The sequence below is a fragment of the Diorhabda carinulata genome, chromosome 5 (genome assembly GCF_026250575.1).
Source record: "Diorhabda carinulata isolate Delta chromosome 5, icDioCari1.1, whole genome shotgun sequence".
In the NCBI taxonomy this organism is placed as follows: Eukaryota; Metazoa; Arthropoda; class Insecta; order Coleoptera; family Chrysomelidae; genus Diorhabda; species Diorhabda carinulata.
Window position 1 is genome coordinate 12,917,211 of NC_079464.1, and position 23,306 is coordinate 12,940,516.

Below are 23,306 nucleotides of genomic sequence, written 5' to 3' on the forward strand. Positions count from 1 at the left end.
ATAACAAATTAATTTCTCCATAAAATCGAAAACTAGAATAAATAAATCAGAAGTGACTACTGTGCCACAATACATAAACAAACGAATATTTAGAATGTTTGAAGAAAAGTTTAACAAGCTGAATGGCAGAGAAAAAAAGAAATTCAAGGAATCGCTTTATTTGTGAACTCATCAATCTACGAAAAAGAAAAGCCAAAACAACAAGATTGTGGTGATTAACAACAAGAAAGTTTAGTAGGAATCACATATTGAAGAGACTAAATGGAAGACTGAATGGAAGACTAAATAGAAGAATAGTGAAAAAATGAGCAATAAAAAGAAAAAAGTATAGATATTAACTAGTAACTGCTTTTCTAATTAGAGTAACTTATCCAATTGGAAAATTGTTGTTTCTACCCCTAACAGAATTTATGTTATTTCATAACAATGAACCAGGTGCTCATTAAAGCATATCTAAAAATATTTCTTGTTTTTCTGAATTATACTATTGGTCAAAACTCAGGAGCTCTGTGAATGACTATTCATTTTGTGTTTCTTGTGAAACCCAAAATTCACCTAAAGCTGGTGTTATGGATCATTATAAGGATATTAATTTTACATGGCAATGGATTTCGGCTGATTGGATAGGTTTTTATCCAAAATCAAAATCTGGTAAGAGATTTGTTTTAATAATAACTGATTGGTTAACTAAATTTTGTCTTGTCTATCCAATGCCTCACGCAACCGATCAGGGTATTGTGTGTATAGAAAACATAGTTTTTCAATGAAACCTCGGAATGTATTCGAAATCGTCCTCTACCTATCTAAACTTCGAATTAAAGTAAAGTTTGTATGAAGAAAACTTACCAGCGAATATAAAAGAGAGATTCGTTGGATATAATTTGTAGAATAAGGGAAATTTTAATAGGAGAAGTGTTTGTTGGAGTGCGCACTGATATAGGAATTGCTCCTCTGCAGGGCTGGGGTTCTAGTGGTTGCGTGGGGTTGTGTTTGCTAACTTTTCTGGAGGAGGATTTGGATTTCTGAATAGAAGAAACGAAAAGAGAATTCGACACCCCACTATCTACATACATCTAACATAACATAAACGAGTCAGTTTAGGTTATGTTGGATCAGGTTAAATTAAATTTCCTGTATTTAATGTACAAGTTGTTATATTTGCATTTAATTTATGACCCCGTCATTCTTTTGGTTGGATTGTTTCAACTTCCTACACAATTTTTTTGGTTACAATCAAGAGTGATGGAATTATATACAAATATAATGTTCATAACCCTAAAATTAATAACCTAACTTTGAACTTACCCAACCTAACCTAACCTAAAACATATATTGACCAAAAACGTATATTTCTTGTTTGTTTGTTGTTTTGTAATGGAATATCTGTTACGATTAGACAATGAAAATCCATTTTCTCGTTTCAGAAATATGAAGTAGAGTTTTTATTGCAACAGCAATGGTACGATCCAAGATTGAAATATTCTAATCAAAGCCAATACGACTATTTAAATGCCATTCACCACCACAGCGACATCTGGATTCCCGATACCTATTTCATTATGCACGGAGATTTCAAGGACCCAATTATACCGATGCATTTCTCGCTGAGGATATACAGAAATGGAAGTGTAAACTACCTTATGAGGTAATAACTGTTTTCAAACAATCTTCACACAGGTGTAGTCTTGATACTCTTGAATATCGGCGAAAGAAAGTTCTGACCTATTCAGAGACGTCCTTTTGTTAAAATAACTAAATTGTATTGAGATAGGCGGAGATGTGACTTATCTAAGATACAAGTATCTCAAATACAAGATACAAGATACGTATTTGCATTGGAATATATTTTATTCGGTATCTTAGTATTTTAAAAATACTTTTCTGATAAAGTTATTCTAGTAATATGTTGGTAGACATTTATAAAATAAATGCGTAAAACTGAAAGTGTCATTATTAGTCCAACATCACATCGATAGATGGCGACTCTTTTTACTAATGTCACACATATACAAGCACCGACCTCACTGACCTGTATGTATACAAGATTTATGTCAGTGCTTGCAAAACAACGAACATCAATGAATTATTGAATTTGATGTGGGTCATTTTTGTATTTTTTTCACCCCGGGGGCTTCATATTTCTTTCTTAACCTAATCTAACTCTATATTTGTTTGGGTTTTCAGGGATCAAGGGATAGAAAACAATTTGGGTACACCACAAATTTCGAAGCATTGTTTTAAAGATATTAAACAAGTCGATGTAAATGTTGTGGATATATTTGCAACATGCAATGTATGTTCAAAAGTTATAAGGGGTAGTATTATTTCTAATACGAATTTCTTGAAGCATTTAAAAGTGGGTCTTTTATGCAGATTACAACTGGTTCTAGATATGTTAATTTGGATAAGTTGATTGTACAATTTATTGTTGAAAAGCTTTGATTAAAGTTGCACAACAACTAACAAAATCTCCAAAAGTCATGTGTGGTCATACAGCTAAAAATAAAATTGGTGAAGAATACAAGAAAAAAACTAAAATCGAGTTGAAAGCTCTTGAATTGAATGCTCTATACAGAATAATCCTCCTAATCTCGACAAAAACTTTGTCTATAGTCGAAAATTCTTTTCTAAGGATGAACTTTTCTTCGAAGTTTTTCTTTTAAATGATTTTTCATTTGAAATTTTGATTTCGTGCTGTTCTAACAATACAAAGCTCGAAAGCTATTATCCACTCAGGTATATTTATAAAAATTATTGAAAATATTTAGAATTTTCTGTTATATTTAAAATGATCGTACTATCTCGTGTAAGAAGATAGACTATAACACGATGCAAAAGTTAATATTTCAACGTTTATTTTTTTGTAGGAGACATTTAATTTTATCCTGTCAAGGAAGTTTAAATATTTTTCCCTTCGACGACCCAACGTGTACATTTTCAATGGAAAGTAGTGAGTATTGTTATTTTTGTGTTTGAAATGTGTGATAAGGATGAATTCATTGAATGGATGCTTATAACAGACTGACAAGGCAAATCCTAATAACTCAAATCATTTAGAACGAGAGGCTTCGATTATATGAAAGTTTCTGCTTGTGTTTTTAGTATCTTATGAGATGACGGCAATCAAGTACGTTTGGAAAAACGACGAAGACGTTTTACGTAAATCCCCAAGCTTGATGACTTTGAATGCTTACCTCATAAATAATTCAACATTAGTGTGCCCAATCAAATCTAGCTGGAGAGGTAAGAGAAAGCGAATTTTCATTTATATTTGTGTTGTATCCTAACATAATTAAAAATCACATTTACCCATTGTTAACTATCTACTGCACCAGGGTGTCAAAAAACTCTCGGCCCGCGGGTATTATAGCGACTGCAATAAACATTTTTGCAATCTGTACGTAGTAAAATTCAAAGAAACTCGAGTATGATTACTTTGGATTTGTCATTTAAACGACGGGAGCAATATAGAAAGAATATGTAATTTGAAATAAATTCAATAGTTTGAACAATACTTTTCGTTTTTTAAAATAGTATTTTACTATCATTTCTAATCATGATTTTTACATGCAATAATAATGTAAACGACATGTCCCAATTTAGCATCATTGGTTTTATTGAATGACAAGAATGTTGAATTGATGTTTATTAGTATAGAATGAGTAAAGTTTCTCTTTCTCGTGTACCCAAGTTTTCATTCTATGTGTCTGTCTCCTACTTTTATTCTTATTCCTATTACGTTTTTTCTTTCTGATCCCATATCTCTTCACATTCTACTCGGCCTACCTCTTCTTTCCTTAATTTTGCAACACCTTTCTTGCGACTCTATTTCCATCATGTGAGGGTTTCCATACTGATTTAAGTTTTTCTGTTCTTACTTTGACATTTATTGGTCCTTGTTTTATTATTTGCTTCACCTCTTAACCACAATCTTCTCGGCCTACCTCTTCTTCCCTTAATTTTGCATCTTGCTTCCAACACCTTTCTCTTGAATCTGTTCCCCTTCTATAAAGGTTTCTATACCGATTTAAGTGTTTATGTTCTCACTATCTCTTTTATTTGTTCTTGTTGTATTATTTGCTTCGCCTCTTAACCACAAGCTTCTCGGCCTACCTCTTCTTCCCTTGATTTTGCATCCTGCTTCCAACACCTTTCTTGTAACTCTGTTTACATCATGTGAAGGTTTCCATACTAATTTAACATTTTCTTTTCTCACTTTGACATTTATTGGTCGTTTTTTTATTATTTGCTTCACCTCTTAACAACATTCTTCTCGGCCTACCTCTTCTTCCCTTAATTTTGCATCTTGCTTCCAACACCTTTCTCTTGAATCTGTTCCCATTTTATAAAGGTTTCTATACTAATTTAACTTTTTATGTCCTCGCTTTCTCTTTTATTGGTTCCTGTTCTGTTATTTGCTACACCTCTTAACCACATTTTTCTCGGCCTACCTTTTCTTCCCTTAAATTTGCATCCTGCTTCCAACACCTTTCTCTTGAATCTGTTCCTATTCTGTAAAGGTTTCCATACAAATTCAACTTTTTGCCTGTAGATCATTCGTTCTCGAAGAGGGTAATTAATCTGTGTGGGCATATCATATAGCCGACAATGGAAGAGCCCAGATTCCGGTTTTTAATCCGAGAAAGGGGAAGGGACAATAAAGAATCGGAAAGAGTTTTGCCGGATATGTTATTTGATGTATCACAAAAAAGAGTATTCCAGGAGCTGAAGTAACCCATGATAATGGCTGTAGGGAGAGTGGATGCATATTTGAGAAGGTCGATAAAAAGTGCGGATGTTTGTATTAAGAGAAGAAGGTTGTGGTCTCGTTATTTAACGAGATATCGATAGTTTTGCATCCCAGGTTCTGTTGTGACAGAAATTGAGGGAGTTGGTGAGGTGTCAAGTCTCTTGCCGTGTTAAACTAACCTTAATATGGTTTTCTAGCCCTTCTGGACTACTTGTTAAGAGGATTTTATCACAGTAATTTACCAAATAATCCAAAATATTCGTTTACATTCTAAAATTAAATTCAAATCTTTATAGTTGACAACCGAGTTTTCGTATCGAACAATTCTTTCTTGTTTGCTCCTGTGCTCATTAAGCATGCCAATTAATTTGTCATATTCCTTCATTTCTTTATTTTAAGAAGTCTTGGCCCTTGCTGCAGAATAAAATTCAGAAAAAAAGAATTTTTTCTGAATTGTCTACGTCTATTTTAATGTCTTAAAAACATTAGAATCATTTATAGGTTAGTTGTGATTATACGACTCCGTTTTCAAATTCCTACTTTTTCGTATTTTAGCAATACCTAAAATTAAAAATCACGCCCAATATTTCTTTCGAATGCATACCAAATATCAACTTTGAAATTTTATATATATCATTTTGTATATAAATAAAAATAATAGAAAAGTCAGAATGGAAATTTTGTCATCGAAATCCTTATATGGAGTTGAAATATTATTCTTACGATTGTGACTAAGAAACATACCAATTATAGATTAAAGGTCTTGTTTATTATTTCCCGTTGTATACAAGGTCTGATCTGGTCGTACGAAAGTATTTTATATTTTTCCTCAAATTAGTTTATTCGTAGAAACTTGAAATTTTGTGATGTTTTGATAGAATTGTAAGTTTTCTTCATCATTGAATTATTCAACTTTGATTAATTTTTGTTATTCTTTAGTATCCGTATTGTCTTCTACATTTTTTTGTATCTATTTAGCATCATCTTGCTTTTGTCACTTACTCGTTAATTTTTATTACCATTTTCGTTTATCCTATAACATCCTATGTTCACATTATCACATTTTTCGTCTACTGTTCTTAACTTTCCCATAATTTTAACTTGAAATATTCCTTGATGAATTCGCTATCAATTCTTCCATTATTTCTATGACTTCGATCTTGATCTTTCTTTCTTTATAATGAAAAAATTTTTCTTTACAATAAATCGTAACTTTGTTTTGTATCTTGCATCAATTTTAAATTACCACATCGGCTAAGAGCTAAAAGAAGAGCAGCATCGCTTTTCTGATAATCTAAATTTTTGTTCAGAATTGAATTTCTCATATTCGAATTTTGTGTTATGTTTTGATCAATAATTTTTTTGTTTTCCATTCTTTAGAACTTTTTCATACCAATTTATTATTATGAGCATAAGATCTGATCATCCACATCGACATTTTAACAAATTATTACACAAGTATTGTTAATGGTAGTTATAAAATTTTCGTTTGTATCTTTTAACTAGTTTTGATTACTTTCAGGGAACTATAGTTGTTTAATGGTAGAATTAATATTTACGAGAGATCGAGCTTTTTACTTCACAACAGTATTTATACCAGGTATAATATTGGTTACGTCTTCGTTTATCACGTTCTGGCTAGAATGGAATGCTGTACCTGCCAGAGTAATGATTGGTACGTTTCAAAAAACAAATTTTATTAACGAGAATATTTTCACAAAAATGCAGTTTCTACTCTCCGTATAATAAGTGAATTGAGGCCAAATGTATGTACATATGAATGAGCGATAATTAAATTTCATTCGATATTTCTTATACAAACTACTGTATTTGCATAATAATATCCAGAGAATTTAATTTTGTATGAACAAAAATAATATTCTTCAATTGGAAATTCAAATTTTCCGTAATAGAATACGACGTATTCTGTTGATGCACGTCGTGCATCAACTCAAATTCCATGCTAAAATTTGTTCGCTCTTTTGAATTTACAACCAACAAAGGCGTGCAAATAGGGACTTTTTTCAAGTAATTTACGATAATTAAGTCACCTTTCATAATTTCGATTATACAAGTTGATTGATTAGTATAATAGAGTTTATTGTCTCCTTTGTCCTTCAAGCTATCTGAAAATTTGAAGGATTTCAGCCCATCATTAGTCTTCACATTTCAAAATTATTTACAATCTCAAAAGGAGCTTCCAGATATTGAAGTTACGTTTTTTTATTTATTTTATCGCAGATTTGGAAACCTCCTCAGTACAATACACACCTTGTAATATGTAAGAGGAATTCAAAAATGAAAATCTTTTACCGCCAAAACATTCGAATAGTAGTAAAAATTCTGGAGAATTATTTATTTCATTAATATTCATTGAATCATCATTTTCTGATTTTATTCAAATAAATAACCCTGTATGCTATGTGATTATCGAAGAAATCTACCCTTTACTTCTTTTTTATCAAGTATTCCCTTAGTTTACTTATTAGTTCTTGAGATAATCGATTTTTCTGTCCCAAACAACGATTATGTACATATATCTAATTAGTTGACAATTAATTATGAGTTGGCTATGATTTATCTGTCAAAAACAAATCAATAATGTACCTATTGTCATGTCATGTCATTGTCAATTATCAGTTTTTGACAAATCAATCATAGCCAACTCACAATTAATTGTCAACTAATTAGATATAAGTACATAATCATTGTATAGATATGGCACATTATTCTGTAACACCCTGTAAGACTGTGAATAATTTTATAATGTGAAAACTAATGACGGCTATAATTCTGCAAATTTTCAAATTGATATGTCAAAGGACAGAAAAGGCATTGAACTTTATAACACTAATCAATCACCCTGTAAAATTTATAATGAAATTAATGCGATCAGAATGGATCAGCGTTAAAGCATATAGGTAAGCGATTATACGCTGGGAGACGTGCTTTAATCAGTTCGGTTTTCCTGTGGGTCAACAATGTATGTTGAACATTGCAACCACCTCAAATTTCCAAAAGAACTCACAACACATTTAGCAGAAGAGCAGGCATACAAGAAGAATTGAAGAAACATGATGTACCTGTACAATGATACGGATGCCAAGGATTCCATCACTGCCAAAACACGTACAATATGGACGTGCATTACTTGAGATTGTCGTCGTGGGATTTCTAAGAGCATCACTTATCCTCACAAAGAAATAAAATAACTAGATTGGTTTTCAAGCTCAATTTTAGAAGATTTTTGCTCAAGAAGTGAAGTGAAGTCAATCAGGAGCGATTAGGTCGTGTTTTTATACTATTTTGCCGCTCTTGCTTCTCAATCACACCAACGACCGCAACGGAACTAGTCTTTGTCTGTAATCGCGAGTTCCGGATAGCTCCTTCTTTGTCAGATTCCTCTACCAGTAATTGAACACTGCTTTGGCCTTCCATGATGTGGTACAGGATATTTCTCTCATTTAGAAAAAGTGAAGTGTCTGTTACAACCAAGATCCAGCGATTACCTCTCGTGGATTTTTTCTAGGATCCCAGGACGTCAAAGGAGACAATCTTCCAGGGCTCTTTTGGTTCTCTGGCTTCCATCGATGCTGGTGGCGACTTGATAGTGGGGCGGACGAGACCTGATTTGATGTATTTCTTGATATCTTGATATCTGGAGTGTTGGTTAGTAGTATAATCGCTTAATGGCTCTGGAGATTTCTTTCGTTCCAAAGGATGTCGATTCGTGGTTAGGACTCCTTTCTCGTGACCTCCGGGAAAAATTATTTGGCGTTGTGTAGAGGCAGATATCGTTCTAGATGAAGAAGTCCCCTGATAGAGCCTGTTAGCTTTTTTTCCGGACTTTCTTGGTCTCTAGGCGTTGTTTCAGACTTCCACAGTGCGTCTTGTGGTATCTGGTGATGTGGGGTTAGTGCTTTCTTCCTGGACTTCTTGGGGGTCTTCTAGAAGGTATGAGATGGGGAAATCGTTTATTTCAACTGTTTTTAAAGGAGGCCATACTCGTTTACGAAGTTTTATGCATCGGAGAGACTGGAGAAATAGTCTAGCAGCTCGTTGGAGTTTCCTGAGACGTGGTGGATGCTGAGATTGTGTTTTTGTAGAAGAAAAGTGAATCTTAAAAGTTTTGCTTTCTCCAATTTGAATCTGCTTAGCCCAGTCAAAGCTCTGTTGTCAGTATAGAAAGTGATATGTTGATCTTGGAGATAGTGCTTGAATCGTTTAATTGACCAGTCGACTGCGAGGCATTCGATTTCGTTTATGTGGTATCTTCGTTTGGCAAGACTTAGCTTGACATAGTAGATGATCCTTGTGTTTATTGGTTCCCCTTGATTCAGGTTGATGAGGCATCCGTCTGAAGGCTGAAACTCTGTGTTAGGTCTGGTCTGGGCAGCTGGAAGGACTTCTCTGATGTTCTAGAAGGGGGCTTCTTCTACTGGAATTCAGTCCGGATAAGCTTCCCGATCAAATGAAGATCGGTTCGTAGAATATAGAATTTTGGTCAGAAAAAAATAGAGAAAATAGAGTAGATCGCAAAACCCGAAAAAATGTTGACCCAAAATATCCAGTTAATAAGTCAGTTAAATCGCATACAACAAAAGCCTAAAATCACAAGTGCACGGCTAGTTCTGATTTTTTGGTATGTTGTTTGGGACTATTGGGGAAGTCTAAATCCAATTTTTCAGGACTAAAAACCTTGTGCTTCTTTCGTAGTACTCCAAAAATCTCGAAATTTTTGCCGTTTTGCTGGTTTTCTCGCTATAACTTTGAAATAATACGTTTGGCATGAATGATTATTCTATACTTATTTACGGAGCCATATCATATGTGAAATGTTCTTTCAGTTCTTTATCACTTCTCTATATACATTCGCTGGAAGATAGTGAGGAAGATAGAAAGTCAAGTTGACATTGAATTTTATCCCTCACTTTTATGGACGTGCTCATTGATCTATTATCAATTTTATTCAGAATCTGAGGGTGCATAATTTTTTCACTTTTTTTTTATACAATATACCTCTCAAAATTAAATTACAATCGTTTCTTAAGAGTACCTACTATATCTCCTGTGTAAATTACCCATTATCATTGGAACTCATATGGTCAAATTTACAAAAAAACCGATTTTTCCATTTTTGGTTATTTGAGGATTGTGAGTGGTGTAAGGCCTAAAGACGTACGGTTGAGCTTAAATGCAAGCTAATAAATTAGCTGTAACTTCTATTATCATAATTACCTTCGTAGAATACGTATTTTTTCTGATGTTCAGGTCTAAACTTGACCAAAACTTGAAATTTCACTTTTTTGGAAAAAATTAGCAATTTTTGGAAGGCTGTATTTCAGAAACTATTATACCTACAGAGCGACACTTGGCCTCGTTTTGTAGCAAATTTTAACTGCTTTAAATAAATATGGAATAGACATTCACGACAAACGCATAGTTTCAAAGTTATAGTCAGAAAACCAGCATATCGGCAAAAATTTCGATGTTTTTGGAGTACTACGAAAGAAGCACAAGGTTTTTATTTCTGAAAAATTGGATAGAGACTTCCCTAATAGTCCCAAACAACATACCAAAAAATCAGAACTACAATTTGACTGGGGTATAAGGTATATATCAAAAATTTTACCTTTTTCGGTTCATTTACTATTTCTCCGATATGCTATGATGACTGATCTACAGATAAAGACATACGTGGTGTTGTGTTCATAACAATTCATGACAATTGGCGGACTGCGATTTGAAAGCAATGCAGAGGTAAAATGACAAACCGAGAAATTTTTATGAAGAAGGCATCAGAAAGCTTCCGGAGAGGTGGCAAAAGTGTCTAAAGTGTGACGAAATTTATCTTGAAGAACCGTAAAAAATTTCAACTATGTAGCTTAATAATAAAATTTTTTAAAGTAAAATTCCGGTTAATTCAAATGATCCTTCCAATACCCACCCTCTCCTTATAAATATATTGTTGTCCATAAATATCAAAATCATTAAATTATGATTCTGTAATACAGGGTGTTTTTTCATGGCAAAATACAGGAAGTGATTGCTCGTATGATATTAAGATGGATCTTTCCTAAAACCAAATTTCCTCAGCCCACCTCTTTTTGAGATATCGCCCCATAAAATGTGGTGATTGGAATCGAGCTAGAATCTTTTTAAATATCAGTAATGCCGGAAACCTTAAATTCTGTAAATTTCATCAAGGACTAACTACGAGTATTTTTACATTATTCCTGTTACATGATACGGGGTGTAATTAACAGCCCTCACTTTATTTCATATCAAAATTTTTCTCCAAAATGAAGTTTTATTCAATAAAATTATAACTTATATTCCTTGTTTCATTTAAAAATATTTTTTATTCTTAAAATGTTTTCCCAAAATCAATCGCTACATATAAAATAATAATAAACCTCATAGTTTATAATTTTTTTAATAAATTAAGTAGAAAACTGTAAAATATAATACGGAAATAATCACCTTTACTTTGTTTTTCAATTTCAAGTTTTAGAATGGTGTAGTCACTTGGACATTTATTTACCGTGTTTACTTAATTTTTATTCAAATTGTTGTAGTCTGATTAAAAACAGTGTTTTGCGTTGTCTGTGTATTATAACATGTATACGAACGTCGAAATGGCCGACATGCATTGTGTTGATATGGCTTTATGGTAATTCTCGACAAGCTAGACGCATTTAATCTTAAAAATATCCGCAACGAATTGCACCTCATTATTCCGTATTTGCACGTATTCACAGTCACTTATCCGCAACTGGAAAGTTAAAAAAAAATTCAATCAACATTTGTCGTTTCCGGATAGTTTCTGAAATTGATGTACACCCGGAAACAAGCATTTAAAAAATTGACAACACCCCAAAAATCAGTTAAATAAGTTGTTTACGGATGAGGCACATTTTTCAATAGTCTCTCACATAAATTTTCACAACAATCAAGTTTATGCAGACGAGAATCCCCATGAGATTACAAAGCACCATTATCAAAATGTTTTTTCAGTGAACGTAAATCGTAGAGGATAACTAAATTGGCCCACATTTTTTGCCTCAGCCATTAAATGACATTTCTTTCACCAGTTTTTGAGGAAATGATCTCTCTGAACAACTTGAGGACATTGCACACAATATCAGACGAAGTATGTGGTTCATGCACGATGGTGTTTCAGTATACAGTCGGATTGTTATGCAACATTTAGATTAATCATATTTCAACCGTTAGATTGGTCGAGGAGGGCCTCAACATTGGCTTCCTCGATCTCCAGATCTGAATATTTGTGATTTCTGTTTATGGGGTTACCTCAAATCATTAGTCTGCACGACACACATAGTTGATGTTAACGATTTGAAAAATCGTATAAAAATATCGTGTGATACCATAAAAAATGCATGTCAAATCTTTGGAAGTGTATGGCAATCCATGACACGTAGGATACGTTCATGTATTTCGGCTAGAGGTGGTTATTTTCAACATTTATTATTAATCTTATTACGTTTTACATTTTTATTGTTTTCCATTCAATTCATTACAAAAATTATGATTAAGAAGTTTTTTTATTTCATAAAACTTCATCTTAAACACAGTTTTGATATGAAATGAGTTGCTAATTTCACCCCCGTATAATATAACAGGAATATCTAAAAAAAATACCCGTGATTAGTCCTTTGCGAGAAAATTACAGAATTTAGCCGCTCACTGTATAATTAGTCTGGTCAAATTTGACTAAAAAAATAAGAGTGAAGCTACATAAATTCCCATCAAGCTGAAAAAGTTGCTTAATATACTTTATAATAAATAATAAATTAATTAATAAATTTTATTTAAGGTTAAAGGTCAAAAAATTGATTTTCAATTTGACGGGAATTTATGTAAATTCGAATGTCTAAATTGACCGGATTAAATATCGATTTCAATACTTTATATGTATATAGTATATGTTTTTGTTTTTAGGTGTAACAACAATGCTCAATTTTTTCACAACTTCAAACGGTTTTCGTTCAACATTACCTGTAGTATCGAATTTAACAGCAATGAACGTTTGGGACGGGGTCTGTATGTGTTTCATATACGCTTCCCTTTTAGAATTCGTATGTGTTAATTACGTCGGAAGAAAAAGGCCGTTACATAATATCGTTTATAGACCAGCAGAAAATATTTTAACACAGGTTAGTAAGCAATATAAATTTTTTGTTATTTTGGCTGTTTATTCGTGTTAATTTTGGTTCTTGGTGTGCGCGAGTGTTAACAATTCTTATAAAGAGGATAGCACATTACAGAGTTGTGGAAAATCACGGTTCCTACTTTCGAACATAGATATTATTATATTCCAACAGTTTTGTTTATCAACCATACGCACAAGAAATAAAACCATAGTTACACGGAGAAAATTCTAGAAGGACATTTATATAAAACGCAATTGTATTAAATATCGTAAACACTTCATCAGCAATTATTTTATTATAAATACAAATATTTGTAAGCAACTTGGTAATGAATATATGTATCGCTCTTGAATATATAGTTCATTCAATGAATATTAGTTAGTTCGCTTTTGAGATTAATTGTATTCATTTAATTTTATTGTAAAATAAATTTTTAAAAACAATTTTCGAAAACCGAAAATTATAATTCGATACATCTTTTTATTATTAATGACAAAAAAAAATTTATCGAAATCAATAATAGTACAGTCAGTAGGTATTTGTACTTGAAAAGTTCTTTTGGAGTTTTGAAAATATTTATAAATTTTATAGGTTTTGGCCGAATTTCAACTTTACCACCTCGTATCTTCACCATATCGGAAAAATTACGTTAAAAAGCAGTTTTTTAATGAGTTAGAGAAAGCGGTACCCCGAATCCACGTCTGCCTCACTATTTCCAAATATAGTTCAATCTCCTTCGATTCATTGTTGTTGAGGGACCAGGCGTTGTGCTTTCATCGTCTTCAGTACTGATTGAAATATCAAAAACGGAATTTTCTTCTGCATCATCGGCGATGGAATCATCATTTCATCGCGTTCCTCTTCGTTCTCGATTTCGACGTTTAATTGGTCGAGAATAGTGTCTGTTTCTTCTTCTTCACTGCTATCTTGTAATGGAAACTGCGAATTATCACAAGAACCATCACATTTCGCTCACACAACCGAGCACTGTCTTTATGCATCCGCAAACTTCTTGAAAACTTTTCGTGTATTCGCAAGAAATAAGTTTCAGCAAGCTTTCTGGAACAGGGGGCTCGAAATTAGTAACAGGAATGAACTCATTATTGTTTTTTTTTCAAACCCATTGCTCTATATTTTATTCGTTCCCATACCATTAATAAACCTGGTGATAGGTTCGAAACGAATGTTGTTGCGCTGCTGCTTCTGTTGGTGGTAGCAACTCCTCACATCAATGTAACTGTATATTCAAAAGTTATCCAGCTTTAGCAATGATCTCTGGTTAGCTTAGGTTAGGTATTTGTACTTGGAAAGTTCTCCTGGAGTGATGAAAATTAACAATTCTATAGGTTTTGACGAGCTCTTACTAAATTTCGGCTTTGCCACCTCGTATATTCGCCGTTCGCCTCACCATATTGAAAAAACGAAGCCTAAAAGCAGCTTTTTGATAATAACACACGTTCCAGCAGAAATACTCAATTCCACACCACCATGAGTTAAAGAAAGCGGCGAGTTTTTTTGTGGTATCCCGAACAGGCCTAATCCACGTCTGACTCACTATTTCCAAATGTAGTTCAATCTCCGACAGTTCATTGTTGTTGAAGGTCCAGGTGTTATGCTTTCATCGTCTTCAATACTGATTGAAATATAAAAAACGGAATTTTCTTCTGCATCATCGGTGATGGGATCATCAGTTTCATCGCGTTCCTCTTCGTTCTCGATTTAGTCGTTTAATTGCTCGAGAATAGTGTCCGTTTCTTCTTCTCCACTGCTATCTTGTAATGGAAATTGCGAATTATCACATGAACCATCACATTTTGGTCACACAACGGAGCAGTTTGGCGCATCCGGCATCCGCAAATCTTTCTTGCATTAGCAAGAAATAAGTTTCAACAAGCTTTCCGGTGCAGGAGGCTCGAATATAATAAATGGAATTGTTTTTTCCATCTTCACTGTTCTACATTTTGTTTTGTTCATTCCCATACCATTGATGAACCTGGTGATAAGTTCGAAACGATTGTGTCGTGCTGCAGCTTTTGTTGGTGGTAGCGACTTCTCACTGTATCACTGTAACTGTATCATTCGATGAGGAAGCTTTAGGAATGAATTCTGAATAAGCATTTGGATTTTTAAATACTTCGATAACCTCATTTAAATCAAGGTTTTTGCGACTTTTCCATCTTTCATACTATTTATGAAGTATTTTTGCTGTGAAATTTTTTATTTTGCTGGATTGAGAATGTATTTGCTTCGTCAAAAGAACGAAGAGATCTACATCTTCACCGTCATCTACTACAAAATCAAATGCTTATTTTGGTATTAATTATTAATGTATCTTCGAAAGTTTGCTTAACCATGAAGTGTTCAACTTCAAATTTTGTCTTCAACATTCCAATGAGGCGGTACTTGTGCGCATCATTACCCAGGAAGTTTGTTTGGTACTAAGATTACTACATCTGTTAGATATCCGTCAAATACGATAATGACATTGGAGATTCAATGCAATTGGACGTAGGTAATGATTTTATTGCAAATAGATGAAAAATATTCGCCATGTTGCCAAACGACTCGGTGAAATAAGCAGTTTATTAAATTAGTAATAAATTAAAAATTAAATATTAGGCGTGGATGTACACCGAAACTATTAAAATTAGGAAAAAAGATTTTGACATAAATTGTAGGAAAGTTTTTTTACAATTATCTTGTATAGATATGTTTTTCCTGTAAAATGCGTCAAGAAAGAATTATTATGAAAAAACTGCTTTTAGACGCTTTTTCTCCAATATGGTGGCGCGAGCGGCAAATATACGAGGTGGCAATTTTTAAATTCGAAAAAAGCACGTTAAAATCTTTGAAATTGCCAATTTTTCAAAACTCCAGGAAAACTTAACAGGTAACCTCTATTTTTTCAACTAAATGACTAGACTATAATTATAAGAATAAAAAAAAATTATTTCCATCAATAAGTTAAACAGCTTATAAGCTCCTTTAAGCGAAAATATATTGAAGTATAAGTGGATATTAATTGGATCTCTCCAGTTCCGCTGTCGGCTCAAAATACCACGCGTGTTTTATAGACTTGGAAATCATATAAAAGCTGAATCCTTGTGATTTCTGTTCATGGGGCTTAATCATTCGTCTACATGACACCCATAGTTGCTATCAACAAATAGCGTTTAGGGCAAAACTTTCATTAAACTTTATCTTGAAAAAAGGTTTGATATGAAATAAAAGGTTGCCAATTTCACCCCCATATAATGTAACAGTAATATTTAAAAAATACCCGTATGTATGTACAAAAGTTTCTAACTCTAGTAAAATTTTAAAAAACATTTAATTTTAGTCACCACTTGGTGATAAGGGTGATATCTCGGAAATGGTTGGGCTGAAGAAATTTTATAATAGGAAAGTTCCACATTAATTTCATACGAGTAATTACCAGCAAAATTTTGTCGCATGAAACACCCTCTCTGTGGATTAAGATGTACGAGGTGTGGTTATTAAATAAAGACAAATGTTTCAAAATTTATTCTGAATTAATTTCCATTATTGGAAACAGTAATGACTTCTAATGTACCTAAGTATGCCGTTTCCTAATCGTCATCTTCAATGGAATCAAAAAGTGAAAAACCACAATTCACATTACAAGTTATTATCCTTTCTAATAAAGTTTGAACCATATTGGTTGAGAAATTTATCACACTTGCTGCATGTTGAATGTGTGATTCAAAATTTAGTCAAAGCTTAGTGATCGAAATTATTTTGCTAGTTCCAAAAATCGCGTGTTCAAGTTCTTACAGACCTCAGAGGAGTGAAAGTAGTATTTGTACTTTATAATAAGAGATTAGACCAGTACGCAATATTTGACAGTGCTATCCTCTTTGTTTTTGCTTTTGTAATGAGATAAACATCTATAATTATATAAACAATTAATGATATGAAAAGTACAGTTTTGTATGATGATGACTAGAGGCAAGATCTCCAAAAAATTAGAAGATTTTTTCAAACTAATACCACGTACACGCATAACGTTGTCATTTTAGGCACTTCAAACCTTAATCTGCGGAAAAATTCCTAGTGAACTGAAGATGTGGAAAATCGACATCTATATCGTGCCGACTAAAAAAGTTATGAAGGTCAAAAGGTCACGAAAATAAGCTTTTCACAAATAACTCGCCATATATTGCTTGGAAATCAATAGCAGTTATAATTTCAAATCATCTTAAGAATTTTTTTTTGTTATTGTTTTTATTAAACTTTTTGCCACGTGAATCTATTATTTCCAACTATTTTTATTGTTGTTCAAATTGTGCCAGACGCTAATTTTTAATTGAAAAAAGGTTTCTTACAATCTAAAATTAATTTGCCAAACAATAATTCGATTGTTAAACCAGAACGATCTAAAAATGGAAAGTGATTGGATATGTTGGAAAAGTTCAGACAATCACGGATTAGTTGCGCAAGCGAGGTAGACGGCAGTAGCTGTTTGTAGTCAAGTTAGCGTTAGTTTAGTCACATTGGTGTATTCGTTGTTGTTATTTTTAATGTTTTTGACAAAATTGTGTTACATGATGAAGATGTATATGTGAGTCCTCTCGACGTTTTGTCAGCAATTATTACTAATATACAAACTGAAGATATCGACAAAGAATAAGAAAAAACGATGTAATGAAATAAAACGATTTATTCTTGAATAGGAAAATCTTTTATTGAATATCATTGATTATGCCTACGGGAAAACCATGTTTAAAAAAACCCCTTTGCATTCTACCTTGTAGTTTCTAAGGAAACGAGTGCATCGTCATGATATAGTCGCTTTCTAAGCACTTTATTCCGAAAACGGTTGATTTTACAGAAAAATGCAAAAGAAATTTTTTGTAGATAAGTTTACTAGGAAAAATTTTTATGATAACCGCTTTTGACCTCGGAGCGATAGATTGTGAAATATTTGCGAAAAACTGATTTTCATGACTTTTTGACCTTATTTAGCCCACACGATCTCGATGTCGCTTTTTCACATCTTCATTACAACACAGTAATTAAGATGTATACAAAAATTTCGTTGACTAGTAATTTTTCCATAGATAAAACCTGGATGACTGGACTTTGTTGGAATGAAGATGAAATAAAAATATTGAAATGATTAATAGCACAACAAACAGTTGAAGATGATTTTGTAATTGAATTTGGTCTTGGTTCAAAATCTTTTAAGAAATAATTCAAAGTAGCATTTTTTAATACGATTATTTTCTGTTACCTATACGTCTAACCGTACAGTTTATTAAGCTGTATTACGAGGTCTGACTATTATATAACGAGACTTATTGAAGGGAAACATTCGAGTGTAGAATAATTTTTAAAATAAAACCTTTTTTCGTAACCAGTTTCGTTATTTATTAACTACTCGTCGTATATTATTTTTCTAATCTGTGCGTGCTAAAGCAAGAATTCGCTCAAATTAGACGAAAAAATGAAATTTTTGAGGCGCCTTCTTTTAGACGTAACTTTATTGTATGTATTGGCAACACGTAAAGTTGTATTTCAAAAGAATAAGAAGAAAAGTCCGCCTGAAGTTATATAGTTAACATCAAACTATCAAATATAATTTGAAGAAAGTCTTACATCGAAAATTTTTGTTAAACTTGTATATTTTTATTTATTTCTTCTAAAATCCTCAAAACATTTGATATCTGACGAATCCAATATTTTTGTTAAACATGTATATTTTTATTTATTTCTTTTGAAATCCTCGAACTATTCGGAATCTGATGAATCACAAATTTTTGCTAAACATGTATATTTTAATTTATTTCTTCTTTAAACTTCAAAACATTTGAATTCTGACGAATCCAGTATTTTTGCTAAACATGTATATTTTTATTTATTTCTTCTAAAATATTCAAACCATTCGGAATCTGATGAATCTTCATTGTTATTGTAGCTGCAAGCTTTGGTGATCAAGCCTCAGGTACTATTGCTAAAATAGTTATTTTACAGCTTTGTAGACTTGAGAATTGAAGTTTTCCAATTCTGTTTTCGTTATATATAATATGTATTAAAAAAAATTTGTTTTGAAGTTACAACCATTCCATATCTCAACGGAAAGTTCAATTCTCAGACTGTATAAAATCGCGGAAGCCTACATTGCTTTGTAGATTATTTTGACAATTTTATATCCAATACTGAACAAGCATATTATTCCCTGGTTTCGGTTTCTTTGAATTAATAATAGCAAGCTTATTATATACACGCTTCATTTTTTAAATCAAAAATTATTATAGTGTAATCATAAACTCGACGGGATAATAGATCAATCAATTGGCCAAAAAATCCATAAGCGTACTAAATATGGATTGAATAATTGATTTTGATTCATTTTTATTGTTACCTGTTGTGTATACTACTTGCTTTACAACAGAATCACTTAGTTTTAAGTCTTCTTTGTACTATTATTCGAAATATGTACATCTTTCATAAAATGTTTTTATTTTGGTGATCTAATTATAAGTTTGAAATTCGCTCCAGATCGTTATTAGCTGACGGTGGAGGTCTTCCATCACGTGACTAATCTAAAGGAGCAAATCAAATATAAGTCAACTATGTATAAATAATCGTTATGACTAATATTACAAAAATCGACCTTCACGAATTGGTAATTAAATAACAGATTAAGTTATAAAATAAATATAAGTTATAAAATCCAATATTATCTTATTACTGGAAAACTTATTCACCAACATATTTATATAGTTCACAGAAAGGACGTAATATTTAGTCTATCAACTTGGTGTCCCTCTTAACTAAGTTAAAATTTCACTTCATAAACTTATTTGTATTCAAAGCGTTGGTAATTTCATTCATACTCCTGTAACTTTGATAGCAGAATATATTACTGAAAATCTTGCTTTATCCGGTCCGGAATCTGCGCTGTCTCCACTAGTATTTATTATCACGGGATCAATATCAATATTCACCAAATTTCGTTCTAGATTTGTTCGGTATGCCTAACACTTTTTTAGAAGCATGATGGTCCTCGACAATATGAAAATCATGCAGTATTTGTTGTTTAATAAACTTCTTACGCTGAACTCAACTCCCAATTCAATTCTACCATGAACCTATCACACTTTGTAAATAAAAATACATAGATTTATTTTTACGATTCGATGTTTTCATTGGTAATTAGTGGAGATGATGAGTCCACGTGGACTGACGATTTCATAATAAGCAAGTAGTACCTTTTCTTAATATTTTTCTAATTGCACTATTTTCCAAATTTTTGGTAAGCTAGGGCGTACCTACTTCTTGATTTTTCGTGTATTAAACTACCCACTGCAGCATTTACAAACTCTCTTACTTCAAATGGAATGCCTGATTTGCTAACTCGAGACATTTCAAGTAATTACTTCTGACTTGTTTTGAAAAATCATCGTTTGCTTTCATAGTAACAAAACTTCTATCACCATTTGATTTCACATCAATATTTTCAATGTAATTGAAGATTCTATTAAGTATTAAGCGCGAAGTTAGATAAAACTTTGTGCTCGTTTCCGCAAATATTATGTTTGTTGAACAATATCGCTCTTTTCATAATTAATTACTTGATAAGACAAAATTCCATCAGCAAACGAGTACAATTCTTAACGCTTATCAAAAAGAATCCACTTTCTATTTCTGAGACAGTAACAGTATACAGGGTTATAGCTGCACATGCTGAAGCAGAAAATTGTACCAAAAGTAACTTAGTTTCAAAAATTATTATAAGTAACACGATTTCACAACAATAATACAGAACACGCGACCCACGACCCGGATTATCTTAACCGAGTTTAGGTACTGGGACAAAGTCAACAACCAAATCATGCACCTAATGAATGAATTATCATTTTTCTATCATCAGATCAATCAGATCAGACCAAGGAAGAAGAATAACTATTAACGATCTATTACCCTAGCAGAAATACTTGTTATTTCAAATGTTTGCCAATTAATTTCCAACGAAGTTGTCTAAGAAGCTTTAAAAACTATTGGATAAAAACTAATGTCGAATATAAAATTCTTATAATTGGTGTAACTGACCCTGCCTACAGCCATATACATAGTTTTTGTCAAGTTTAAATTAACCCACCAGATAACTTTATCGTATCAGACAGGATTCTTATACAATTCTAAACAACCCGCTATCGCATTTTTTTCAATATCGATGGTCAAGATTGCTATAAAACTAAACAACCAGATGATATTAACTGACAGATTTGTTCACTAATATTCATCGTTTAAGTGATCTAATGATCTAATCTATACAATAATAAGAAATTATAACACAGATTCAAAGTCTCTCGTTGATATGCTGGAAAAAATCCCAGTAAATCCGCATAATCGAAATAAGAAAACAATTACGATGATACATATCAGAAGGCACCATTGAATCCGGTAGTGAATCGTCATATCTAACCTAACCTAACCTAACCTAACCTAACCTAAACTAACCACATCTGTCATATTAGAAATGCATCTACTGCACGGATGCTTGGACGCTGTTATGATTGAACGCATATTGTGGTCGTAGTGCGCATGTTATTCGACGAATGTTTTGCTCGGAAAATTGGCCATGGAAAGTCTGTTTTTTGATCCGCGTTAAAGGAGTACCCAACATTGAAACGAAGCTGGAGCCAACACTTGTGATACAAATACACACACTTCACGTATCATCCAGTTTATTTAAATAGAATTTAATATCTATTATATGCTGATCATCAACTTTTTTGCCATGTTTTCATTTCTCCAGGTAAGTTTAGACAAGGCTCCAGCCTTTGTCCAATATTCAGTTAAAGTTGGAAGGTAAATGTGAGCGCAAACGTTGGACGCATCGTGTAGTACCGTCTTTACCAGACTAAAAATATCGACATGGGGATTCCACTATTTTAATGTTAATTTGGTTTTTCATAACAAGGCTTCCTACTCTCCCTCAACTATTTTTTGAAGTGATAAACTAAACTGTATTTTATGTTTTGAAATATGCCTTCTAGTGGTGAACCTTATAAATAACTTCCACTTGCTTATCAGGACCACTTCTGTTATTTTTTCTGTTTCCATAAAGCTGCATTAGAATCCGTTCTAAAGGTATGACTAACGACGGCCGTTCTAAGATAAAGTAACGTTTTATTAAAAAAAAGCACTAGAACATGAATGGGACTCATTTATCTGGAAAGATGAATCTAAGTTTGAGGTCGATATTGCCAATTCATAACGTAAAGTATATTAAGGAAAAAATATCAAAGATTCCGTCAAAAAACGAGCTCCCGATGTCTCTCACATTTCCTTGTCATTTATGGCATTGCTAATACTACGAAATACATGAAATTGAACTACTGGGATGGAGGATTATATTTTAATATTCTTGTACCAATATCAGTATGTGAGGAACATATCTCAACCAATTTTTTGGGAGTTTGGGTATTCCGGAAACCAGACTATTTTTTTTTATTTCAAAACACGAATTTTTTTTGAAGCTCTAGTACACATAAATTTCTTATGGATAAAACTTTTCAGACGGCTAGGTTACTATAAATGCTGGTAAGGAAATGACTGATATTCAAAGAGATTAGTTTCACGAAAAATTGATTTTAAAATCAGCAAAACGGGAAAAAAGTTTTAAATTTCTTGGAATTTTTTACTACAAACTTCAACGTATCCCACTAACCTCTGCTTCGATATGAAATTTGAAAAATAGTGTAAATGTTATCATTTCCCTTACTCAGGGACATGAACCGGGAAGGAATAATTTATCCAACCTTGATATTTAATAATGTGTGTGTGTAGCTTTACAATAAGAAAGACATATTTACTCAAAATAAAAATTTTTATTGTGTTTGGCCACCTCGTAGCTTTATACACTCCTTTTTTGGGTTTTGATAAGATTCCTTCAATATTTGAAATCCTATGGACACTGACACCTGTGGCAATAGCAACACGTCCTTTATAGGTTTATTTTCTTATGCTTCCTGGCTCAAAAAATGAATTATATTTGGTAAAATTTCTCGAATCGATACTTTTATTTTCACTTTTGATTTGAATTCCTCACTGTAAGAATAATTCATCCAGTAAAAACAATGGAAGTAGGTATCCACGCGATGTTCTTCAGTATCTAATAGATACTATAGAACTGAAAATAACAGCTCACTGGTCGACAAAAAAAATTTTTGTAGTAACATAAGGATGAATAGCGTATTGTGATAAAATGAAAAAAATAATTGTAAACACGAGTTACATGGAGAAAATTCCAGAAGATTCTTTAAATAAAACGCAACAGCATCAAATATCATAAACACTTTGTCAGCATTTATTTTTTTATAAATACGAATGTTGTAAATAACTTTTTA

The 23,306-nt window shown here is 32.4% G+C and overlaps 1 protein-coding gene across 11 annotated transcripts in view; it reads left to right on the top strand.

Moving 5' to 3' along the window:
- The window catches only part of LOC130894644 (glutamate-gated chloride channel), a 108,887-nt gene that overhangs the window by 77,748 nt on the left and 7,833 nt on the right, over positions 1-23,306 (top strand). For 9 of the 11 annotated variants that reach the window (XM_057801574.1, XM_057801571.1, XM_057801579.1 and 6 more), the window contains 5 exons: positions 1,425-1,645; positions 2,868-2,950; positions 3,103-3,243; positions 6,273-6,425; positions 12,716-12,930. In XM_057801574.1, coding sequence (XP_057657557.1) covers positions 1,425-1,645; positions 2,868-2,950; positions 3,103-3,243; positions 6,273-6,425; positions 12,716-12,930 — 813 coding nt within the window. Of the gene's footprint in view, positions 1-1,424; positions 1,646-2,867; positions 2,951-3,102; positions 3,244-6,272; positions 6,426-12,715; positions 12,931-18,865; positions 18,893-23,306 lie in introns of all 11 variants that reach the window. The other 2 variants (XM_057801576.1, XM_057801577.1) reach the window with 1 other exon arrangement.